Raw genomic sequence first — 23,290 nt, forward strand, 5'->3', positions numbered from 1 at the left:
TAAAAAATAAATAAAATAAAAAATCTGATTTCTAATACGAATTATTTAAAACTGATTAAGAAGTACTGTACTAGGCATACAGTACTTCTTAATCAGTTTTAAATAATTCGTATTAGGAACCAGGCGCAAACCCTGTAACAATACAATTTAGCTGAAAGTTAATAACAAAAATATAACCCCAAGAATCTTACTTATGTATAATTTTTAAAATAAGTCTTCCTTTGACCCATGAGTTACAAAGAAGTCATAATGGAAATTAGAAAATATTTACAAATGAATAATTAATCAATATCGAATGCAGCTAAAGAAATACTTATAGGAAAATTTACAATTAAAGACACAGAAGACTGAATATTAATGAGCTAACGGTCCAATTTAAGTTAGAAAAAGAACAGAAAAACAAAAACAATAGTAGATTAGTGAACAAGAAAATAAAGATATAATAGAGAAGATTTACAAAGCTAAAATTGAGTTATTCAAAAAGACTTTACTCGACAAGCCCCTGATAAAACCAGGCAAGAAAAATAACCAAATGCATAAATATATAATATTAGGAATGAAAAGGGAGATTTATTACAGAAGCAGCAAAGATTAAGGCATGTTTGAGTGCAGTATTACGTAGAAATTATTACAGATCATTACATATTTGGTCACCATGGCCATTCATTTTTGCTTACCGCCAACAAAAGACACATTTATTTGCACATGCTAAGCTCGGGGTGGTTTCCATGCAACGATGGCTTTCGATGCCATAAAATGTATGTTTATAGCAACCTCCTCTCCCACAAAGCATCAACTATGAAAAAGAAAAACAAATGATAATTTGAACAAAATCTTCAAAGCATAGAGACAAAATACCAAGGTATCATGTCTTTCATAACCATAAATACTCCTACTGATATCTGTGCAAGGCAGAAAATTAACACTGTAGCATTACAGTGGTTTCATGGTGATTTGCGTTTTTTAAAACCCAATGAACAAACCTAAGATTCATTAATTCCGAGAGCTTTATAGGAAGGACCACTGATAGTTTCATTTTCAAATATATCAACTGTCTCAAATAATATCAGTTCAATCATATATAACAATGACAGGGATAGATAACAGTCTGCTTTGAGTAAGGGAGGGTGGCTAAGGGGATGCATCCTGGCACGTATTCTCTGTCAACTAAATGGCAATATTTGAACATACTTAGACTACTGAGAAGACAAGCAGTATGTAAATAAGAAACATTAAAAAAAAAAAAAAACACTAATACGTGAGTGGTAAAACCACCACAGTAATCTGAAGAAATACTACAGATTAATTAAGGTTGGAGTTACAAAATAACATCAAGCTTTAAAAGGCATCATCAGAAAGATTCGTCCAGAAGCTGTGTGAGGCAGGCTTGATTTCAGTGAAAGTGAAACAAGTGAAGAGGTTATGCAAGAGAAGTCATAATGACTTAGCTCATATTATCAGTAGAGGAAAGAGTAAGGGTACTAAAGAGGTACAACCACTGGCATTCCCAATCAGAGGGACAAAACAGTTGGAAGTAGTCCAAGACAGATGAGATTTTAAGCCTATGTAACTGAAATATGATAGAATTAACAACAGCAGCAGCAAAATAGGAGACATATTAGGTAGCCTTTATAGATATATATGTGTGTACAATACATATCAGTGTACAAATGCTGTCCACAATAAAAGAACATTATATATAAAATCTACCAGCTTGATTACTATGTCAGTTGATCAAGAAGTCTCTTATTTGTCCTGATAAAAGGAGTTCCCCATCCATCTCACTACAGTTGACCCTTGAAGAAAATGAGTTTGAAATGTGCGGGTCTACGTATAAGTAAATTTTTTTAAATAAATACTGCATATGTATTTTCTCTTCCTTAAAATCTTAATAACATTTTTTCTCTCATTTCATTGTAAGAATACAGTATATAATACATATAACATACAAAATATGTGTTAATCAATTATTTGTGTTATGGGTAAGGCTTCCAGTCAACAGTAGGCTATCAGTAGTTAAATTTTGGGGGAGTCAATGGTTATATGACGATTTTCGATTGCCAGGGTCAGCAGGCCTAACCCCCACATTTTTTAAGGGGCAAATGTACTTGCATTAAGGAAATTAAAAAATGAAGAAAAATACTGTTCAAGATAACAATGGTGCTTACAAACTCTCTTCCAAATTCCCAATAAGATATCCAAGAAGACAAAGAAAACATTTAAATTTTGTAAATAGCATGAAAACTAAAAGTCCACCAAATCAAAACCCAGAGTAATTTCCACTAAATATCATGCCAATGGAGAAACAGAATTGAAGACTTGCACATATTCATTATTTACTATGAAGTTAATATACCTCAAGCATACTGTGTTGAATGTATGTGATGAATAAGACAAAGCCCCTACTTATGATCTGGTTTAAGGAAACAGCAAATAAAAAGGCAAAATGGAAATAACTATGATAGGGTGATTGAACCAATCAAGATTCTTTTTCAAGCAAAAATTGACTCCAGCTAAATGGAAAAAGAATTTGTTGAAAGGTTCTCTTAGCTCAGAGTCTCTAGAAAAGAAGGGAGGAATACAACTGCAAGTCCACCACTCAAGCCCTCAGAATCTATCTACTTACGGACACTACCACTCTCTGGATACCATAACCAGTACCACCCCTGAAAACACAAGCTGTTGTCAAGGGCATGAGAATGAGTTCTCCACGTCACAATCCCTTTTTATTGCTCACTCCTAACTCAACCCTCAGGCTGAAGTGAATGACTATCCTAGATGACATCCAGATTGTTAGGGCATGGTACCAAGAAGCAGTATCTGTCCTCTGTGGCTTCTGGCAGGCAATGGACTCTGGCTCCAAACAAAGCCCATTTAACAGGAAATTCCCCAAACATGAAAATACTCATATGCTGAGAAAGCAGGGAAAAAAAAAACATATTTATATACATACATACATATATATGTATATGTATACGTATATATGTATATGTATATGTGTATATATATCAATCATGGTGTTAATGGAGCCCATGGACTAAATGACTAAACCAGCCAGTTTTGTAGGACCAGTGAGAGCTTCCTAGAGCTATGATGTCCAAACTGAATAATGAAGAGCAAAAAAGGATAAAGGGATAGAGAGACATGTAAGGAGAGGAATGGCCTGTTTTTCTTTAAAAAACATTTTTTTCTAAAAGTTTTATACTTTTATACTCTAGATTTAAGTTCACTATCCATTCTAAGTTAATTTTTACATAAGGTGTAGTTTAAGATGACATGTGTAGTGTGTGTGCGTGTGTGTACACTTTTAGTGTGGTTTGCTGCTGTTGGTGGGTTGTTTGTTTTTGCCTCTGGATATCTAATTGCCCCAGCACCATTTGTTGGAAAGGTTATCCTTCCTCTTAGGAATTGTTTTTGACTTTATAAAAATCAGTTAAACCTATTTGTGGGTTTATTTCTGGGATCTCTATTCTGTTCTAATGATCTATGTGTCTATACTTCAACCAATATCACACAGTATTGATTACTGAGACAAGAGAGTAGACTACAATATGAGTGTGTATGATTCTTCCCACTTTATTCTTCTTTGTCAATATTGTTTAAGCTATTTTAGGGTCTGCGCATTTCCTTATAAATTTTTGAATAACCTTGTCTCTTGCTACAAAAACCTTTCTGGCATTTTCATAGGATTTGCATTAAACTTATGATCGATCTGGGGGAAACTGACATTTTACTATACTGAATCTTCCAATCCATGAACATTTAAATTTAGATTTATTTAGGTTTTCATTGATTTCTGATTTGAGATCTTTCCTCATTTCTAGTATAAGTATTTATTGCTGCAAATTTCCCTCTGAGCACTGCTTGAGCTGCATCCCATAAATGATATGTTTTCTTTTTTATTAACGTTTAGTTCCATGTATTTTGTCATTTCCTTTGAGACTTCCTCTTTGACCCATGGCTCATTTAAGAATGTGTTGTTTCATTTCCACAAATTTATAGAGATTTTCCTTTTGTTTATATTATTAATTTCAAGTTTGATTCATTATGGTCTGAGAACACACTATGATTTCAAATCTTGTAAACCTACTGAGGTTTGTTCTATGGCCTAAGTTATGGTCTATCTTGGTAAATGTTCCATAAGAACTTGAAAGAAATGTATATTATGCTGTTGCTGGGTGTATGTTCTAGATACGTCATTAGATTACTATTGGTTGTGGTGTTCAGATTTTCTATATCATTGCTGATTTTCGGTCTGGTACTTCTAGCAGTTTTCTGAGAGAGAGCTGTGACATCCCCAACTATAAATGTAAATTTTTAAAAATTTCTCCATTCAGCTGTTTATTTTTGCTTGATTTATTTTGAGCTTCTGATGTTTATAGTTTGCTGCCCCCTGATTTAGAAACTTTTTTCATATCCTAGAGCAAAATAAATTCTAAACTGATTAAACAACCTGCTTAAAAAAAAAAAAAAAAAACTAGAAACAGGTGTATCTGGAGAAGATGGAGGGGCAGGAAGCACCAGCTGTCTGTTTCTCCACCTGGACAATAACTGCACTGGAAAATTTATCTGATATCACTGTTTTCAAACTCTGGAACCTGTTGAAGGCTTGCAACTTCCAGGGAAAGGCCTAAATGGTTAATTTCCAGCTCTTAGCACAGTAGGAGCTATCCATACACCACCACCAACCACATGGCAGGCAGCTGTGTACCTCTTCCTGGAGTAGCTGCACACAGCTTGTGGGAGCTAGAGTAGGTAAAAAAAGGACCCTGTCCTCCACATATAAGGGATCTGTGCTCTACTGATTGCTGCTTCTAATCACAGAGGTATAGACAAAATGCTGGGCAGACGTTGTTCTTGCACCTCCCTCCATTTTTGTAAGCCTCTGCCTCTCCAGCTGAAGTGACTTCCAGGAGATTTAAAAGGCCAATCTTTTTCTTTTTCATCACCCTTCATTTTTTGCTTTTCCCCTTTCAGGAGCCTCACATTAAAGATTAGGACATTCGAAAACAACTGCATGTTTGGAGGAAAATAAAGTGACTGTGTATGTCTAAGAAAAGGCTCAGAAAAGACATAAGAAGGCATTAAGATTATAACTCAGCCTGATCCTTAGTACAGAGACAGCCTACAAAACTTTTGTTAAAAACAACAAACTCTGGGAAAAGGGGAGAATCTGATCCAGAGTTACCACATTACTAGATTCAAATGTCCAGTGTTCAACAACAAAAGAAATTACAAGGAATATGTCAAAAGAAAAAAATAATTCAATAAAATCTCTCCCTGAAAAATACTTTATGGCAGATATATTAGACAGAATTTAAGAAAAACTTTCCTCAAAATGCTCAGAGAACTAAAGGGAGATGTGGACAAAGTCAAGAAAATGATGTGTGAACAAAATAGAAATATTAATAAAGATAAAAAGCCTTATGAAAAACCAAATAGAAATTCTAGAGCTAAAAGGTATAATAATTGAAATTAAAATTTCACTAGAGGGCTTCAATGGCACATTTGAGTTGGCACAGTAATCTGTGGACTTGAAGATAAGACCATGGAAATTATCAAGGCTGAGGAGCAGACAGGATAAAAGAATGAAGAAAAGCAAAGAACAGCAACCTGAGGGACACATCAAGTGGAACAACATGTGCATCCTGGGTGTCCAGAAGGAAAAGAGAGAAAGGGGCAGAGAAAATATATGAAGAAATATTGGCTGAAAACTTCCCATGATGATAGACATGAATATAAATATCCAAGAGGCTCAACGAACTCCAAGATGAACTCAAAGAGACTCACACTGAGACGCATTACAGTCCAATTTTCAAAAGACAAAGACAAAGAGTGAATCTTGAAAGTGGTAAGAAAGGAGTAAATCATCACATATAAGCAATCATCAATAAGATTATCTACAGATTTCACATCAGAAACTTGAGGCCTAAACCAAGGGGCCAATATATTCAGAATGCTAAAAGAAAAAAAATGTCAACCAAGAAATCTGTATCTGGCAAAATTGTCCTTCAAAATTGAGAAAGAAATCAAGACATTCTCAGATAAACAAAAGCTGAGGCAGTTCCTGACTACGAGACCTTCTCAGCAAGAAATGCTCAAAGCAGTCCTTCCAGGAGAGATTAAACAGTACTCCAAAGGCATATGGAGAAATAAAGATCTCAAAAAAGGTAACTATATGGGCAATTATAAAAGCTGATGTTATTGTTAACAATGGTTTGTAACTGTATTTTTTGTTTTCTACATGATTTAAGAGATTAATGTATTTAAAGAAAGAAATTATTAGTGAAAAGCGAGTATTACTATAATTTTGGTTTGTAACTCCAAAACTTGTTTCCTACATAATTTAGGAAATTAATGCATTTAAAGGAATTACCAGTTTATGTTTTGGGGCTCACAGTATGTAAAGAGGGAATTTTGTAATATCAACAACCAAAAGTAGTGACAACGAAGCTGTAAAGGAGCAGAGTATTTGTATGTTATTAAAGTTAAACTGCTATAAATTCAAATTAAAATGTTATAACTTCAGGATGTTAAATGTAATTCCCATGGTAACCACAAACAGCTATAATACACACAAAAGGAAATTAAGAAGGAATTTTAAGTTTTCACTTCAAAAAAATCAACAAAACAGAAAAGAAGACAAAAGAGTGCAGGAAATGAGGTACAAAAAAGCATTAAGGCATATAGAAAACAAATAGCACAATGACAGAAGTTCCTCCTTATCAATAATTACTTTAAATGTAAATAGATTAAACTCTCCAATTGAAAGATTAACAGGATGAATAAAAACACATGATCCAAATCTATGCTATCTACAAGAGACTCACTTTATATCCAAAGACACACACAGGTTGTAAGTTAAAAGACAGAAAAAAGTTATTCCATGCAACTACTAACCAAAAGAGACCAAAAAGGGCTACACTAATATCAGACAAAACAGACTTTAAATCAAAAAAGTTTACAAGAGACAAGGGACATTATATATTAATAAAAGGTTCAATCAAATAAGAAGATATAACAATTATAAACATTTACACACCTGATAAGAGATCATCAAAATACACGGAAGCAAAACTGGACAGAAGGGAGAAATAGATAGCTCTGCAATAATAGCTGGAGACTTAAATACCCCATTCACAATAATGGAGAGGACAACAACACAGAAGTAAAGAAATAGATAACTTAAACATAATAAATCAACTAGATCTAACAGACATATACAGAACACTCTACCCAAAAACAACAGCATATACATTTCTCCCAAGTGCACATGGGACATTTTCCAGGATAGACTATATACTAAGCCACAAATTAAGATCTCAATATATTTTAAAAGACAGATGTCATACAAAGTGTATCTTCCCTGACCACAACAGGATGAAGTTAGAAATCAAAAACAAACAAACAAAGTAACTGGAACTTTCACATAATTGTGAAAATTAAACAAAACGCTTTTAAGCAACCAATGTATCATAGAGGAAATCACAAGGGAAATTAGAAAATACTTGAGATGAATGAAAACAAAAATAAAGACATACCAAACTTATGGAATGCAGCAAAAGCAGTGCTAAGGGAGAATTTTATAGCTAGAAATGCTTACATTAAAAAAAAAAAAAAAACCCTCAAATCAACAGCCTAACTTTACAACTTAAGGAATTAGAAAAAGAATGAACAAACCCAAAGCTAGCAAAAGGAATGAAATAATATAGATTAAGGCTAAGATCAATAAAATAGAGAATACAAAAATAGAGGAAAAGCAATGAAACAAAAAATTAGCCTTCAAAAAGATCAACAAATTTTCAGCTAGGTGGACTAAGAAAAAAAGAGAGAAGACTCAAATTATTAACATGAGAAATGAAAGTGGGAACATTACTACTAATTCTACAGAAATAAAAATATGAGAGTACTATAAACAACTGCATGCAAAAAAAATAAACCTGTTAAAATGGACAAATTTCTAGAAACACAAAACCTACCAAAACTAAATCACGAAGAAATAGAAAACCTGAATAAACCTATCAGTAGTAAAGCAACTGAACCAGTAATCAAAATCCTCCCAACAAAAACAAGCCCTGGACCTGATGGCTTCACTGGTGAACTATCCCAAACATTTAATAAAGAACTAATACCAATCAAAAATTGGTAAAGGACTTAAAAGACATTTCTCCAAAAAAAGATATATAAATGGCCAATGAACACATGAAATACTCAATATCACCATTAGGGAAATGCAAAACAAAACTACAATGACATAACACTTCACACCCATTAGAATGGTTATTATTTTAAAAGAAAAGAGAAAGAAAGAAAAGAAAGGAAAGAAAGCAAAGAAAGGAAGGAAAGAAGGAAGGAAGGAGGGAGGGAAAGAGGGAGGGAGGGAGGGAGGGAGGGAGGAAGGAAGGAAGGAAGGAAGGAAGGAAGGAAGGAAGGAAGGAAGGAAATAAATAACGAGTGCTGGTGAGAATGTGGAGAAATCGAAACCCTTGTACACTGTTGGTGGGAACGTAAAATGGTACAGCCACTGTGGAAAACAGTATGGTCATTCTTCAACAAATGAAAAATAGAACTACCACATGATCCAACAATTCTACTTCTGGTATATACTCAAAAGAATTGAAAGCAGGGTCTCAAAGACATTCATATTCATAGCAGCATTACTCACAATAGCTAAATAATGAAAGCAACCCAAGTGTCCATTAAAGGATGAATGGATAAAGAAAAATGTGGTATATACGTACATATAAGGAAATATTATTATTCAGCCTTAAAATGAAAAGAAATTCTACAATATGCTACAACATGGATAAATCCTGAAGACACTGTGTTAAGTAAAATAAGCCTGTCACAAAAAGACCAATACTATATGATTCCATTTACATCAAGTATTTAGTCAAAATCACAGAGACAGAAAGTACTATGGTTGTTACCAGAGGTTGGGGGAAGGGAAAAAAGAAGTGTTACTGTTGAGTAGGAATAGAGTTTGTTTTGCAAGATGAAGAGAGTTATAGAGATAGATGTTGATGATGGCTGTACAACAAGGTGATGTATTTAATACCACTGAACTTAAAAATAGTTAAGATGATAAACTTTATGTTTATTTTAATAGAATAAAAAAAGTTCAAAAACGTGTATAAAAGACAAAAGTAACTATTTTCCAAATGCTTGGGTGAGAAAAAATTCTGAAAACTTAAAAAAAAAGAAAACACAAAGTTAACAATGGATTAAAATAAATAAAAATGTAAAATTTAAGTACAACGAAAAGGAAAAAAAACAAAGGGTAAAAAATTAAACTAGGAAAAATATTTTCAATAAATGACAGATCTAACCTTAGTTATTAGTTTTACAAACAATTCATAGAAAATTATAAGAAAAGATCATTAGCAAAGCCTTTCAATTGGTAATGTCACTTCTAGGACTCTAAGGAAAATCTAGATGCTAATAAAACCACGCAAAAACACATTCTTCATATAATTAATTATAATAGTAAGGGAAAAATTGGAAAGAACGTCATCACCAAGTGAATTAAATTATGACACATTCACCAATAAGTCATTAATTATGACACATTACGGCAAATTAAATTATGACACATTCACCAATAAGTCATTAATTATGCTTAAAAATTTTTTTCAATAAGTAAATACTAATATTATAATGTTAGGTGAAAATAACAAACAAAATTTCATATACAATGATTCTAAATATGTAAAAACAATCAAAAGGTGAATAGTAAAAAGGGTGAGAAGAAATATACCAAAGTTTCTGCAAGGTGGAACATAATTTTTATTATTTTATATATTTTTCTTACTTTTTACAAAGAACATGTATTATTTTAATAATAAAAAAAAGTGTTTTTGTTAAGGACAAGTGATTTGAATCATAGCATCATCCACAAGTTTGTGACTCTTTTCACCAAATATAAGGTCACAAGTTTAGGTACTGTCTTATATTTCCTCACCAGACTGTGACAACTTTTCCAACAGCTACCTGCATAACTTCACTATGCACTCTACTTCATATTATTCTCAAATGCTGCCAGTGTGCTCTTTCATTATTTACTTATGGTCAGGCATTTCAATAAGACTTTTATGCACTCCCGTCCTCTAATTTATTATGTTTGGCAGTACTCACTGTAAGGGAACAATAATATGAATTACTAAGAATTTCTCATGAGAAACCATGAAGGCCAAAAGGAAATGGAGCAATATTTTTCAAGTGCTGAAAGAAAAAATGTCAATCCACCATTCTTTATATAGCAAAACCGAAGAATAAAAGCAAAATATAAACATTCTCCAGCGAAGAAAAACTAAGAGCATTCACTGCCAGCAGACCTCTAAGAGAAATGCTAAAGAAAATTAAGACAAAAGGATGGGGAAAAGTACAGTATGTGAACACTAATCAAAAGAAAGCTGGGATGACTATATTAATATCAGACAATGTAAACTTTAAAGACTCTTACCACAGGTAAAGAGGGATCTTACATAATGATAAAAGGGTAGATTCACCAAGAAGACATAACAATTCTAAATGTGTATGCACCTAACGTTAGAGCTTCAAAGTGCATGAGGCAAAAAATTGATAGAACTGAAATGAGAAATGGGCAAATTCACAAGCAGAGTTGGAGTCTTCAACACTCTTTTCTAGGTAATAGAACAAGTAGACAAAATCGGTAAGGATATAAAATGACTACTGTCAAATCAACTTCTGATCTGAGTTTGAGTTTTATTTGGGGAAAAGGAGAGGGAAACAGAAAAATGCATCCAAAGTCAAGAAAGGAAAGGGACCCTTTTCACCAGGCTGAATTATAAATTCAATGGGAGTAGGCCTCCCTCGTATCCCTATTACTTTCTACATTATCCAAGCACATAAAAAGCATTCAATATTTTCTGAATGACTGACAGTGATATAGCAGTGTCACATTTCCATTTCTTCTATTCCCTGTGACATGTGACTTCGGTAGCCCTTGTGATTTTTCTATATTACCACTGTTACTCAACAGTAACAAAGCCACATTCACAATAAAAAGTAAAAGTGTTGTATCGTATGTGATATATGCTATACATTATATATGCTATATACCTGTGCATATGTATATATTATATATGCTATATATGAGCTATGCATGTACATACATATTTATGATAAATGTCATTTATTTTCCAGACTAGGACTGCAATGGGAAGGATAGGAAAATAGACTGTCAATTAAATTAAGTGATGATCAAATGGGCAAGTCTTCCTCCATCAGTAACCTTAAAGTTGTTTTTCTGGCTGAAAGAATCTCCTACTCTCTAGGATTCCATTCTGATGATACAGGTTTAGAAAATGAAGATGGCAAAACCACAAAGCATTTGGCAGAATGCTTTCCAGGCCCTTAATCTTTCAGGCAAATACTCCTTGACATAGAACTAAGAGGCTGGGGGAGAGGGGGATCACACTTCCTGTGCTTCTCACTCAGTATTCTCATCTAAATCCCTATCTATACCATGAGAGTTGCTTTGATTCAGGGCTTTCAACCATTTAAGCTTTGTCATTCTTCACTGTTTTCTCTGCCACAAAGATATTTAATACCTACCAAATCAGCAGCAAACCATGACCATAGCCAACATTATCTGGTTCAGGTACCAACTGTTGCATACCACACTGCTCTAAAACTCAGTGGCTTAATACGACACCAATGTATTATTTTCTCTATTAATTCTGCGAGTCAGCTGGGTGGTTCCACTCCCTGTGGTGTGGGCTGAGGTCACCCATGCAGCTGTATTCAGAGGGAGTTTGGCTGGGGTGTACACATCCAAGAAGACTTCACTCAAATTTCTGACAATTGATGCTAGCTAGCACGCCTTGCTCCTCACTCCTCCTTCACTCCAGTAATCTAGACTGGCTTCTTTACTGGTAGCTGGATTCCCAGAGGAAACATTTCAAGAGGACAAGCCTCAATGTGCAAGCACTTATCAAATCTCTACTCATATCATGCTTGCTAATATCCCACTGACCAAAGCAGGTCACATGGCCAAGCCTAGAGGATTAAACAAAGGTGTTAATACTGAGGATCATGGTTCATGGAGGGCTACCTGGTTAATAGACTCCTACATCATTTAAATTTGATGTTATATACTTTTTCATAGTATTCTTATATACGATTAACACCATTAATGGTGGGTCAACCAGATATTAAATCTACTGATGTGACACAACACATATCACATGAATGCAATTAACATGATCTTTGTTATATGATAATACAAAATATGATAAATACGAACCAAACCTTTAAATGAACCTTCTCCTTTACAAGAAATATTAAGGATAAAAAGAAAAATGCCCCCAAAACAAAAAAACAACCCGAGAAAGCTAGATTGGACATTACACAAAATCGTTCTAGTCTTTTACTTAAACGAAGTGTCATTTTAAAAAAGAAAGAAAAAAAAAAGACTGGCCTTTTTGTAAAAGAGACTTAACAGACAAAACTAGATGAAATGTGAGGATGAACCAGTTATAATGGTCATATGAGAGTCAATTAAGGAAATCTGAATATGTTCTGGGTATGTTCTAGATGAGATGAAGATTCATTGAAAGGAAACTGGATATTCAATTCCTCCAAAAAACAGGTTGTAAAACAGTATATATAGTATGACCTCATTCAGGTTAAAATGCACATACACGGAAAGTATATGTATTAATGCTAATTTTGCTATGGTGGAAATAAAATTTTTTACCTTATTTGCTTAAATTTTCTCATTTTGTACGACTTACAGATATTGTTTCTGCAGTAATAAAAGGTTGTTTTTAAATGAATCAGAATACATATTCCAGTGGAGTAATAAGGCATATGCTTAACCTTTGTACTATGAGGAAGAAACTGATGACGGCTTTCAAAGAGATACAGAAAGAGCTTTGGAATCAAAAGTAGTCAAAATTTACTTCCTGTGATGGGAAACAAGGAAAGCTGCTTAAGGTAGTTATAAAACATGGTCAAAAGGTCTAGAACAGTGCTATCTTGTAAGCAGCCACTAGCCACATGTAGCTATTTAAATTTAAATTTTAAATGAATTAAAATTAAATATAATTTAAAATTCCTTTGTCACATGAGCTACACTTCAAGTGTTCAACAGCCATACATGGTTAGTACCTGTATGAGTTACACAGTTAGGCAGGTATGTGGTTAGGTATCAAGTACTATATACTAGGTTAGGTATTAAGTATACAGTTAGTACACTGTACTGTATAGTCCAGATATAGAACATCACCATCACTGCAGAAAGTCCTACTGGACAGAGCTATAGAGGTGGATGTAAGTGTGGCTCCTCTCGCTATTACCACCAACACACCACTTACTCCATCGCTGCTATCTTCTATCCCTAGAACAATGACTCCAGTTGACAGATTCCCAGGGGAAGAATGCTTCCACCATATTCCAGGAAAGCTGTGTAAAAAGACAATTCTCCATGGTAGCTCTGTACCTCCTAGATCAGCTTCAGTTCCAGACTATCTTTTCAAGGATGTCTATAAAACAAACAGCCTTGGAAGATAGAGTATATTCCTCCAGTGTAGAGGGCAGATTTGTTTCCTGACCAGCATAATAAAGATAATGCCTCCCTCCCAGCTAAAGGTTGGGCAGGTTTACAAGCAACCCTCTTATAAGATTGGGAGTTTACCAAGTTCAGGGTTTCTCAGCTAGAACATAAACCCACTGTACACCCAGCATTCCCCTAGGCCCACCTCCACATCAACCTCATAGCATTTGTGAACATGTGAACATGAAGCTCAAGCTGTCTGCCATGCTTTGTCTTTGACCTAGGAGTCCTGTGTCCTCTGCCAACATCTATGAAACTCTGCCAGGCTAACTTGTTAGTTTGCCAAGTAGGGTAAAATAGCAGACCCCCCACAGTTCTTGACAGTTAACCCTATCACCTGGCTCCTTTAAGCTTATCATGCCACATAAACAAACATTTTGTCAGGAACCAAGGGAATCTCTAGGGCATCTCTTAGTACTCTCGTGTGTAGTAGTAACAGTTAAGAAAAGATTGCAGGAGGTGCCACTACTGGCTCAAACTCTTCATTGACAGACTAGATGAGTTGGTAGGAGTTAACTATATAATGTCATCCTTAAGGTATAAGATCTCAAAAGAGTATTCTCCCTTTTTAAAAGGGAGAGTGAATACATCTTCCCTTATACGCGTTAATAATTGCAACAGTTAGGCAAAAGCATATACTTTTTTTTTGATTGTTCTAAAATGTAAATACAGGTTGAAGGTTCTATGTAGATACTGAGTATTCAAAGAGGTAGACTGTGCTGTTAATACTCTGCCTTTCTGATGAAAAGGGGCTAAAAATGCTAACACCAAATTTCTCAGATTCCCTTGTCTGAAGGGTTCTGATTTAGACTCCACCAATGAGAGGCACTTATGCATGATTTAGAAGGCAAGAAGCTGTTATTCGTCTCTGGCAGCAGCTGGCAGACACGAGGGCAGACAGCAAAGATCGAGTCTGCAGCAGCTTCCAAGTGAGCTCCTGGGAAACATTTGCTTTACTGTTGCCAGCACCTTGGGTCACTTGAAGCAGTGTCCTGTGAGTCTAGCACTTTTGGATTTTCTCAAAGCCAGAAATAGTTCTCTCTGACCCTCACCACCCCAGGCGTTCCAATGGCTTTATAAGCATTTAGATGATTTACTTTATTAAATCTGTTCTTGCTAAAATACCCAGGGTGGTTTCTATTTTCCTGATACGAATGGGTAGGATTTTGTCAAGTGGAGATTAGAGTGAGGAAGAGAAGCAAGACACAATGTATGAAGGTTAAAAAGGAAACTAAAGTTAAACAAGTGAGTCAGAACTATACTAAGTAGAGTCTGGGAGGAGATAGATAAGAAACAAAGATGTATGGTTGAACTGAAGCAGGAAGATCAGATCACATAGGGCCTTGGAGGCCACTGTAAGGACTTAAGCTTTTATGCTGAGTGAACTCCTAGAGGTTCTGAGTAAGAGAGTGACATGATCTGCGATAGCTGGCTGCTGTGTAGGAAATAGACAATGGAGGATGACAAGAGTGAGACCCAGAAAAGCACTTAGGAGATCAATGAAATAATAAAAGGGACAAATTACAGTGGCTTGAACCAAGATAGAGCAGTATAATTGGTGAAAAGCAGTCGCATTCTGGATATATTTTGAAAAGACTTGCTCATAGAATAGATGTGGGAGGGTAAAAAAAAAAAACATAAGAGTAAAAATGACTCCCAGATTTTTGGCCTGAGGAACTGAAAAAGACAGAGTTGCCATTAACTGATAGAAGACTGAGAACAGATTTAGGAGAGGAAATAGAGAGTACAAGTTTTGACATGTTAAGTTCAAGATGCCTATTATACATCTGAATTGTATGTTGAGTCAGAAGTAATGGAGAGCAACTATAGGCTTCTGAGAAAGGAGTAGCTAGATAAGAACCATACTTCAGAGATTAATCTGATTAATGTCAGAGAAATTGGGAAGGGAAGGCAGAGTGGGTAGATACATTGAAAGCCAGAAGGAGATGGGGGAAAAGCTAACTGTAGTGAAGACAACCTGAACCTCAGGGTGGCAATGAAAATGCATTGGGGCGGAGGTTCTCAATGGGTCCAACATCACCCTCTGAGGGTATTTTGGAAATCTATGAAAATATCTTTGTTAGCACAATGGTCAGGAGATGCTACTGGCAATGAGAAGGTGGGGCCAACAGTTTCATATCTCTTGCAAGGGTCAGGATAGTCCCATGAAAAAAAATCTTATAGTCCATTTCTTTTCAAATGACTCACCAGGCCTCCATACTTGTGAAAAACCTTATTATAATTATCTGAGCCTACATCCCAACTTTATTTTACAAATTAAATATTTTCTGAATAATTTTACCATACACTGAATTTTCCAGGAATGTAGCTACTATGCAAACTAAAGGAAGAGAACACGCTTTATGTGAAATTTCACCATTTTGAAAAACCACTCCACAGAAAACAGTGCTGTTTTTAGTATTTGAGTCACCAACAAAATGCCTATATCTATGTTATATTTGTAGATGTCACCTACAAATACGTTATAGAAGAGATCTGAGATATTTTGGTAGACTTCGAACCAAATATTAAATTAGACATATGGAATGTAGGATCCTCACTAATCAAAGTTATTTTAAAAATTATTATGGTCATTCTATACATTGTTAATTGTTAATTTTCATAGCATAATGATAAGAAATCTATCTTGGATAATTATTTGAAATTGAATTTGTTTATTTTGGTGCTGCCTGTCACTTTTAAATCTTATTCTGAAACTGTCACCAGAGGTCTACCACACTTCTCTCAGCTACTCTTACTACCATTTTTGTTTCCAATTCATCCTCTATTCCCACTGTAACTTAAAGGATATAGCCACCAAAGTTTTGTTATGAATTAGAGACAGAATGCAGATCTTAACAAGATGTGTAATTTCAAGACCAGAGATTTTTTTTTTCTGTGACAATTTATCACTACTCCTCCCAAGCCACAACAAAGAAACTGTTCTAATTCAATATATAAATGAGACCCCATTCATTTGCAAATACATCCTACTTTCCCATTTTTTCCATTTGGATAATCATAATTTGCTGGCTAGCATTCCAGCAAATTATAGATTATCCAAATGGAAATTAGGATTATGTCTCTCTTTCTCTCTTATTATATATGAATTAGTTTGGCTTGTTATTAATTCTTGTTCAGAATAACTTCTGATCTGTTTACTCCTCTTAAATATAAACTTATCCATTATAAGTAGGTGCATATAGCTGGTTTCATATGACTTCTAATGTAATAGTATCTGAGCATGTCATACAGAAATACAAACTATCTCTTCTTTTCTCTTTACATTATAGCTAACACTGATTTTTAAAAAATTATGTATGTGAGGTTATATTTGTAGATCTGTAAATTTAATCTAGCAATAGTAAAAGGGATATTACAAAATACTGGTTATAAAGCATACGGCATTGAGTCTGACATTACTGGAAATCACTGTATTGGAAGAAACAAATGTGGGATGTTAAAAGGGTTACCAAAAAAAGATGCTGACAAGATTATGTTGAATGACGGAAGGTGTCAGAAGTGTCATTGGTTGGAATGTTCATGCCCCTAATGATGAAGGCAGAGGAATAGGAATGAAAAAAAGGGAAAAGAGTTTCTCAGATATCCACAAATAATAGCAACAAGCCTAAGGAGCAGATGGCACCAAAAGGATACAGCAGAGAAATGCTGAAAAATATGATATTCTGAAAACAACAGGCACTGAAGAAGTGAGTTATCTATTAGAAAGGGTCATCAGTTGAAGTACCAAGCAAAGAACAACTGTGGATTATGGCATTGAGGGCAGGGGCACTCCAGGAGAAAGCATTATTCATAATATCCAAAAAGTAGAAGCAAACCAAATGTCCATCAACTGATGATTGAATAAGCAAAATGTGATATATCTATATATGGAATATTACTAGCCATAAAAAATGGAATATTTTTTATATGACATGGATATATCATGAAAACATAATGCTAAATGAGAGAAGCCAGACACAAAAGGCCACATATTGTATGATTCCATTTATATGGAATGTCCATATTAGGCGAATTTAGACAGACAGTAAGTAAACTAATGGTACCTTAGAGTTGAGGGGAGGAGAAAGAATAGAGATTGACAGTTGATGGGTCCATAACTTCTTTTAGAGACAAAAGTTCTACAATTAGATTGGCGTAATGATTGCAAAGCCTTGTCAACATACTAAAAACCATTAAACTGTACGTTAAAATGGGCGACCTGTATATGTAAATTATATCTCAATAAAGCTATTAACAATGCTCTTATTTGTACCCATGGGATTCTAATTTATGGCTGTGACTGAGTACCAACAATGGAGAGGCCAATGGATGGAATCATATAATGTGGAATTTTTTGCAAGTGATTTCAACATATATATATTAATTCCATTCCTATATATATACCCCAAGGAAGTTAAAAACTACGTTCACAAAAAAGCACTGTACAAATATGTTCATAGCAGTTTTATTCATAATAGCCAAAAAACAACCCAAACATCTATTAACAGATTAAAAACTGTGGTATAGTCATACTATTGAATAGTACTCAGCAATAAAAAGAATAAACTGCTGATACAGCTCAGAAATACTATGTTGAAATCACTTGCAAAAAATTCCTCATTATATGATTCCATCCATATGAAATTCTAGAACAGGAAAATTAAACTACAGGGAACAACCGGAATAATTGTTACCTGGCTGTGGGGGAGGGGTACTGACTAGAAATAGGCACAAGTGAACTTATGAGGTGAGGAAAATAGTCTATATCTTAATTCAAGTTAACAAATTTATTTAAAATCATTACATGTCATTAAATGTAAGTTATACATTTAAAATGATAAAATTCATTTATATAGAATAGCCACATAAAAATTGCACTAAAAAAATACCTTTGTCCATCTGCAAAGCTTCACCCCAGAATGGCTCCCAATCAACTGATAACCTAAATAGAACAGAGAACACTGAATTGATTCAAAGCCTCATATCAAAAGGTGCTTATAAAACTAGCAAAATCATTTTCTTTGCTTAAATAATGGTAAGCAACAACCCAGGGGCAGAAAACATTAAAATTCATCAGGATGATTAAACAATTTAAAATGTGTATGCATGTAATTACATTCAAAATACATAAACAATAGGCTAATCCAAAATCATAAGGAGAGATTGTTAATATTTCTCAATATCTAACAAATCTCATAGACCAAAACTAAGTAGAGCTCTAAGAGCTGAGCAACACAGTAAACTTGATCAAAGACACAGGGCACTGCACTCAACAACTATAGAATGCACAGGTTTTTCAAAGACACAAGGAACATTTATAAAAATGAACCATATGCTGGGCCATAAGGCAAAAGCAAGTAATAATATATTTCAAATGAATGCTTGGGGAGCTCTCATCTTTAAAAAATAAATAAATAAATAAAGACTCAGAAGGGCAAAAGGAGATTAAAATAAAGAAATATTGCCCAAAAAAGTGGGAAAATCAAATTATTGTAACTACAATCTAACATGAATTCTCAGTACCACTCTACAACATATCATTTAAAATTTTTGAGCCACATGAGACATGAAAAGCATTGGAAAAGCCATGCCAAAGTTATCATACTTCCTTTTTTAACAAACTACTAGAGCAAACAAGTAGAGCATTCTGATTTCAGGAAGTATTTAATAAAGCTTCTCATGAGGTTTCAAGTAATAAGCTGTAATCAAGAGTCTCTTGCACAAAAAGACTTCACTTGCAGATAAATGAGGCAAAGGGAGAAATACAGTGTGGATGATGGCATAAGTGGATCAGCAGCTGGTTAAATACCCATATTCACAGTGTGATGATTAATGGAACAATGTCAATTTGTATTACAAGTCTGTAGTGGCAATATTACAGGGTTTTGTCTTTTATTTTCTTCCACATTAAATAAACATCCTGAATGTAAATAAACAAAGCACTGCTTATCTAGTTGAAGATGGAACTGAGTCCAAGTGAATAGCTAACCTCAATACAGAATAAACATTTAAATGAATCCCAGAGAAAATTCTAGTTCTTCTTTTGGATTCCTATATAATGTGTTGTTCATATCACTATCATAGAAATCGCACTCTATTATATTAGTTCTTTATATCATTCTTTCCCGAGATACATAGACTTCTACAAGATTTTGCATTTAGTTAGGTACAAAAAAAAAAAATGCACAGTACAGAAAGAACTGTAGCTGACCACAGCACCAAGATAAGCTAACAGTATGCAGTTGCTGAAAATCATAGTGCAGAATTCTGCTTCTAATCAAGATGGAGTAACAGATGGTTTACTTTTCTACCTGAAATACCAAAAAAAATGGACAAAGTATATGAAACAACAGTTTTCAGGACATGAAACATCAGGCAACAAAGGATGGTGATCCCAGAGAGAGGGGAACCAAACAAAATGAACACTACCATTATCCAACCTTACTGCCTTGAAAGTTTCCAGGCCCTGTAGCAGGGAGAGGCAACACAAATAAAGCTCCCTGAGTTGAGGACATCAAAATGAGAATCTGAGGAGCCCGCATGGCTAGAGTTAGCAGGATTGAGCACCAGAGAGACAAAAACGGCAAAGAGATTCTGCAGAGGATTACTGTAAGTATTTGCCTGAGTACTACTTAGTGCATATGTGAGAGAATGGGAAAGAACCATCTGAAAGGATTAGAGCTATACCTGGTACTCACAACCAGCAGAGAACTGTGTCTGTTCCTGCCAGCCAGACAGGAAACAAGATTCACAAGGCAGTGGGCAGACTACACAGAAGTGTTTTGCCTCAATAGTGGGATATTATTAGCTGTATATTCAGCTGACTCTGGTCTCATTTAACAAGTCATAAAAAATTAAAAGGCTCAAAACTGTTTCCAGGTAACTTAGCCTCAGAACAAAGCTCAAGAATATTTATAGGAATAAAAAACTATCTAGCATCCAATAAGGTAAAATTAGATCTAGTATCTAATCAAAGATTATCAAGCATGTAAACAGATAGGAAAACAAGACCATAATGAGGAAAATAATCCAGCAACAAAAACTGAACCAGAAATGACCCACATTATCAGATTAGGACATTAAAATAGTTATAACTGTGTTCCATAGGCTCAAAAAGTTAAGTAGAGATGTGGAAGATATAAAAAGATCCAAACTGAACCTCTAAAGACAAAAACTACAAAGTCTAAGCTAAAAAATACACTGGATAGAATTAATGGAAGATTAGACATCAGAGAAGAAATGATCACTAAATTAAAACTAGAGATAGAGCAATAGAAACTATCCCAAAATAAAAAGCAGGACAGAAAAAAAGAATTTTAAAAAATAAAAACAGAATCAGTGAGCTGTGGGTCATATTCGAATGGCCTATTATAAATGTAACTGGAATCCCCAAGGAAGAGAAGAGAGAAAGGGTGACAAAAAAAATAAAGAAATAATGGCCAAAATGTGTCCAAATTTGATTAAAACTATAAATCCACAGAACAAAGAAGTTCAACAAATCTTAAATAAAAGAAAATATTAAATTGCTCAAAATCAGTAATTAAGAGAAAATCTTAAAAGTAGCCAGGGTGTAAAAAACATTACATTCAAAGGAACAAACAAAAGATGACTGCAGAGCTCTCATCAGAAGCAATGCAAACAGTGAAACAACATGACAGAAAAAAAAAGCCGTCAACCTACAATTCTATATCCATCAAAAAATATCCTTCAAAAATGAAGGCAAAATAAATCCTTTTTCAGATATACGAAAGTTGAAACATTCATCACCTACAAATCCACACTATAAGAAATGCTAAAAGAAGTCATGTAGGCAGAAAAAAAGGCTATCAGAGAGAACTCAGACCTGCACAAATGAAAAGCACCAAAAGTGGTAACTACATGAGACAACATATGATTATTTCTAATTATTTAAATTTTTAATAGGTAATTGGCTAAAACAAAATAAATAATAACAATGTAGTATGGGGTTTATGACATATGTAAAAAGTAAAATGTGTAATAGCAATTTCCTATAGGTTGAGAAAGAGAAAATAAAAACATACTATGAAGGTTGTTCTGTACAGGAAGTGGTATAACACCACTCAAAAACATACTGTGATATAATAGAGATATAGTATAAAACCTCAAGCAACTACTAAATAACAAAAGAGTACAACAGCTAATAAGCCAACAAAGGATATAAAACAGAATTATAAAACAATTAATCTAAAAGGCACAAAAACAGAAAAAAGAACATCAAAGAACATGAGACAAACAGAAAACAGCAAAATGATAAATTTAAACCTACCATAAAATCACTTTAGTCTCTATATCCTAATTAAAAGACAGATTATACACACATATATTTTACATGTAATAATATTTACATACAATATTTATGAACTTATATGTATCATACATATAAAATCTGTATATGCTTGTCTGTCTCCTCTAACAATTTGACAGTTCCTTGAATGTATTGTTTTTCTGCATTGCCATAACTATCACAAAAAAGGTTCTCAAAAAATATAGAAAGAAGGAGAGAGGAAAGGAGGGAAGTCAGTCTACTGACTCCCAATTCACCTTTTTTTTGTATAAGAAACCAATATGATTTATATATCCAACTACAGACTCTTTAATAAGGTATGACCACAAAAATCCAGATATACTTCTACATAAAATACCTCTAATTAACTCAGCATAATATAAGTTTTTTCTACATTTAATAATTTTCCCTTAACAGTGATTTGTAAAAAACCCAGTAATGGCATTTTCTATCTGCATACCTCAGCCACACTGATGTTAACATCCCAATAAACTAAGCAAAGAGGAATTTGCGGGCCCAGGTGGCCAACATACAAGTGGTCCACATAAAAGAGACGGTGACTCCTTAAACAGCTAAAACTGGCACAGTAACATAGCTGCTGGGGTAACTAGAGAAGGATTTTTTTACCTATTTTCCTCTTGGCAGTTTCTGTTTTATGCTTCCTCTTTTAGGTATTAAATTAGAATGCTTAAAAGTGTAGTATTATAACAACAATTCTTGAGAATTTTCACCTTGTTTAGTAAGGGCTTCTCGGAGAGCAGGAGTTATCATAGCTCTCCTTTCACTGGCTTCATTCTTCACTGTGTTCCTGAACAAACCAGTTTTCTCTTCTTTGTGCTCCCTTTCTCTCTGTATTAAAATTAAAAGAATGAAATCCAGAAATGACAATGTACAATGAAAATAACAATTATCAACATGTATCATGGATAAAAAGGTTTATCATGAACCATGGCCCACAACCCTGGTCTCTCCAAAGTGACCACATTTCCAGTCAGACAATGATCTAAAGCAGGAGTCCCCAACCCCAAGTCAGCAAAACAGTGTGTGGCCTATTAGGAATGGGGCCGCACAGCAGGAGGTGAGCGGCAAGCGGGTGAGCAAAGCTTCATCTGTATTTGTAGCCCCTCTCCAGCACTAGCATCACCAACTCAGCTCCACCTCAGATCATCGGGCATTAGATTCTCATAGGAGCACTAGTCCCTGGTGCCAAAAAAGTTGGGGATCGCTATTCTAAAGACAAGTCAAAATTTATTATTCAAAAAAAAATAAGTACATACTCAAATACATACACCCACAAAACATAAATCAATAATCACTCATTTAGATGTCAAATACTCTAGTACACTGAGTATAAACAGTTGCATAACTTCAGCAGGTTATTTCTCTGAATTTCAATTTCCTCA

The 23,290-nt window shown here is 34.4% G+C and overlaps 1 protein-coding gene across 2 annotated transcripts in view; it reads right to left on the reverse strand.

The window, feature by feature from the left end:
* LOC105296721 (S-adenosyl-L-methionine-dependent tRNA 4-demethylwyosine synthase) overlaps nt 1–23,290 on the reverse strand; it is a 186,535-nt gene that overhangs the window by 123,309 nt on the left and 39,936 nt on the right. For both annotated transcript variants that reach the window (XM_011366973.2, XM_011366972.2), the window contains exons 8-10: nt 22,619–22,736; nt 18,472–18,524; nt 678–796 (exon numbers count right to left, since the gene is read on the reverse strand). In XM_011366973.2, coding sequence (XP_011365275.1) covers nt 678–796; nt 18,472–18,524; nt 22,619–22,736 — 290 coding nt within the window. The remainder of the gene's footprint in view (nt 1–677; nt 797–18,471; nt 18,525–22,618; nt 22,737–23,290) is intronic.

This window comes from Pteropus vampyrus, unplaced genomic scaffold (genome assembly GCF_000151845.1).
Source record: "Pteropus vampyrus isolate Shadow unplaced genomic scaffold, Pvam_2.0 Scaffold128, whole genome shotgun sequence".
NCBI classification, from domain to species: domain Eukaryota; kingdom Metazoa; phylum Chordata; class Mammalia; order Chiroptera; family Pteropodidae; genus Pteropus; species Pteropus vampyrus.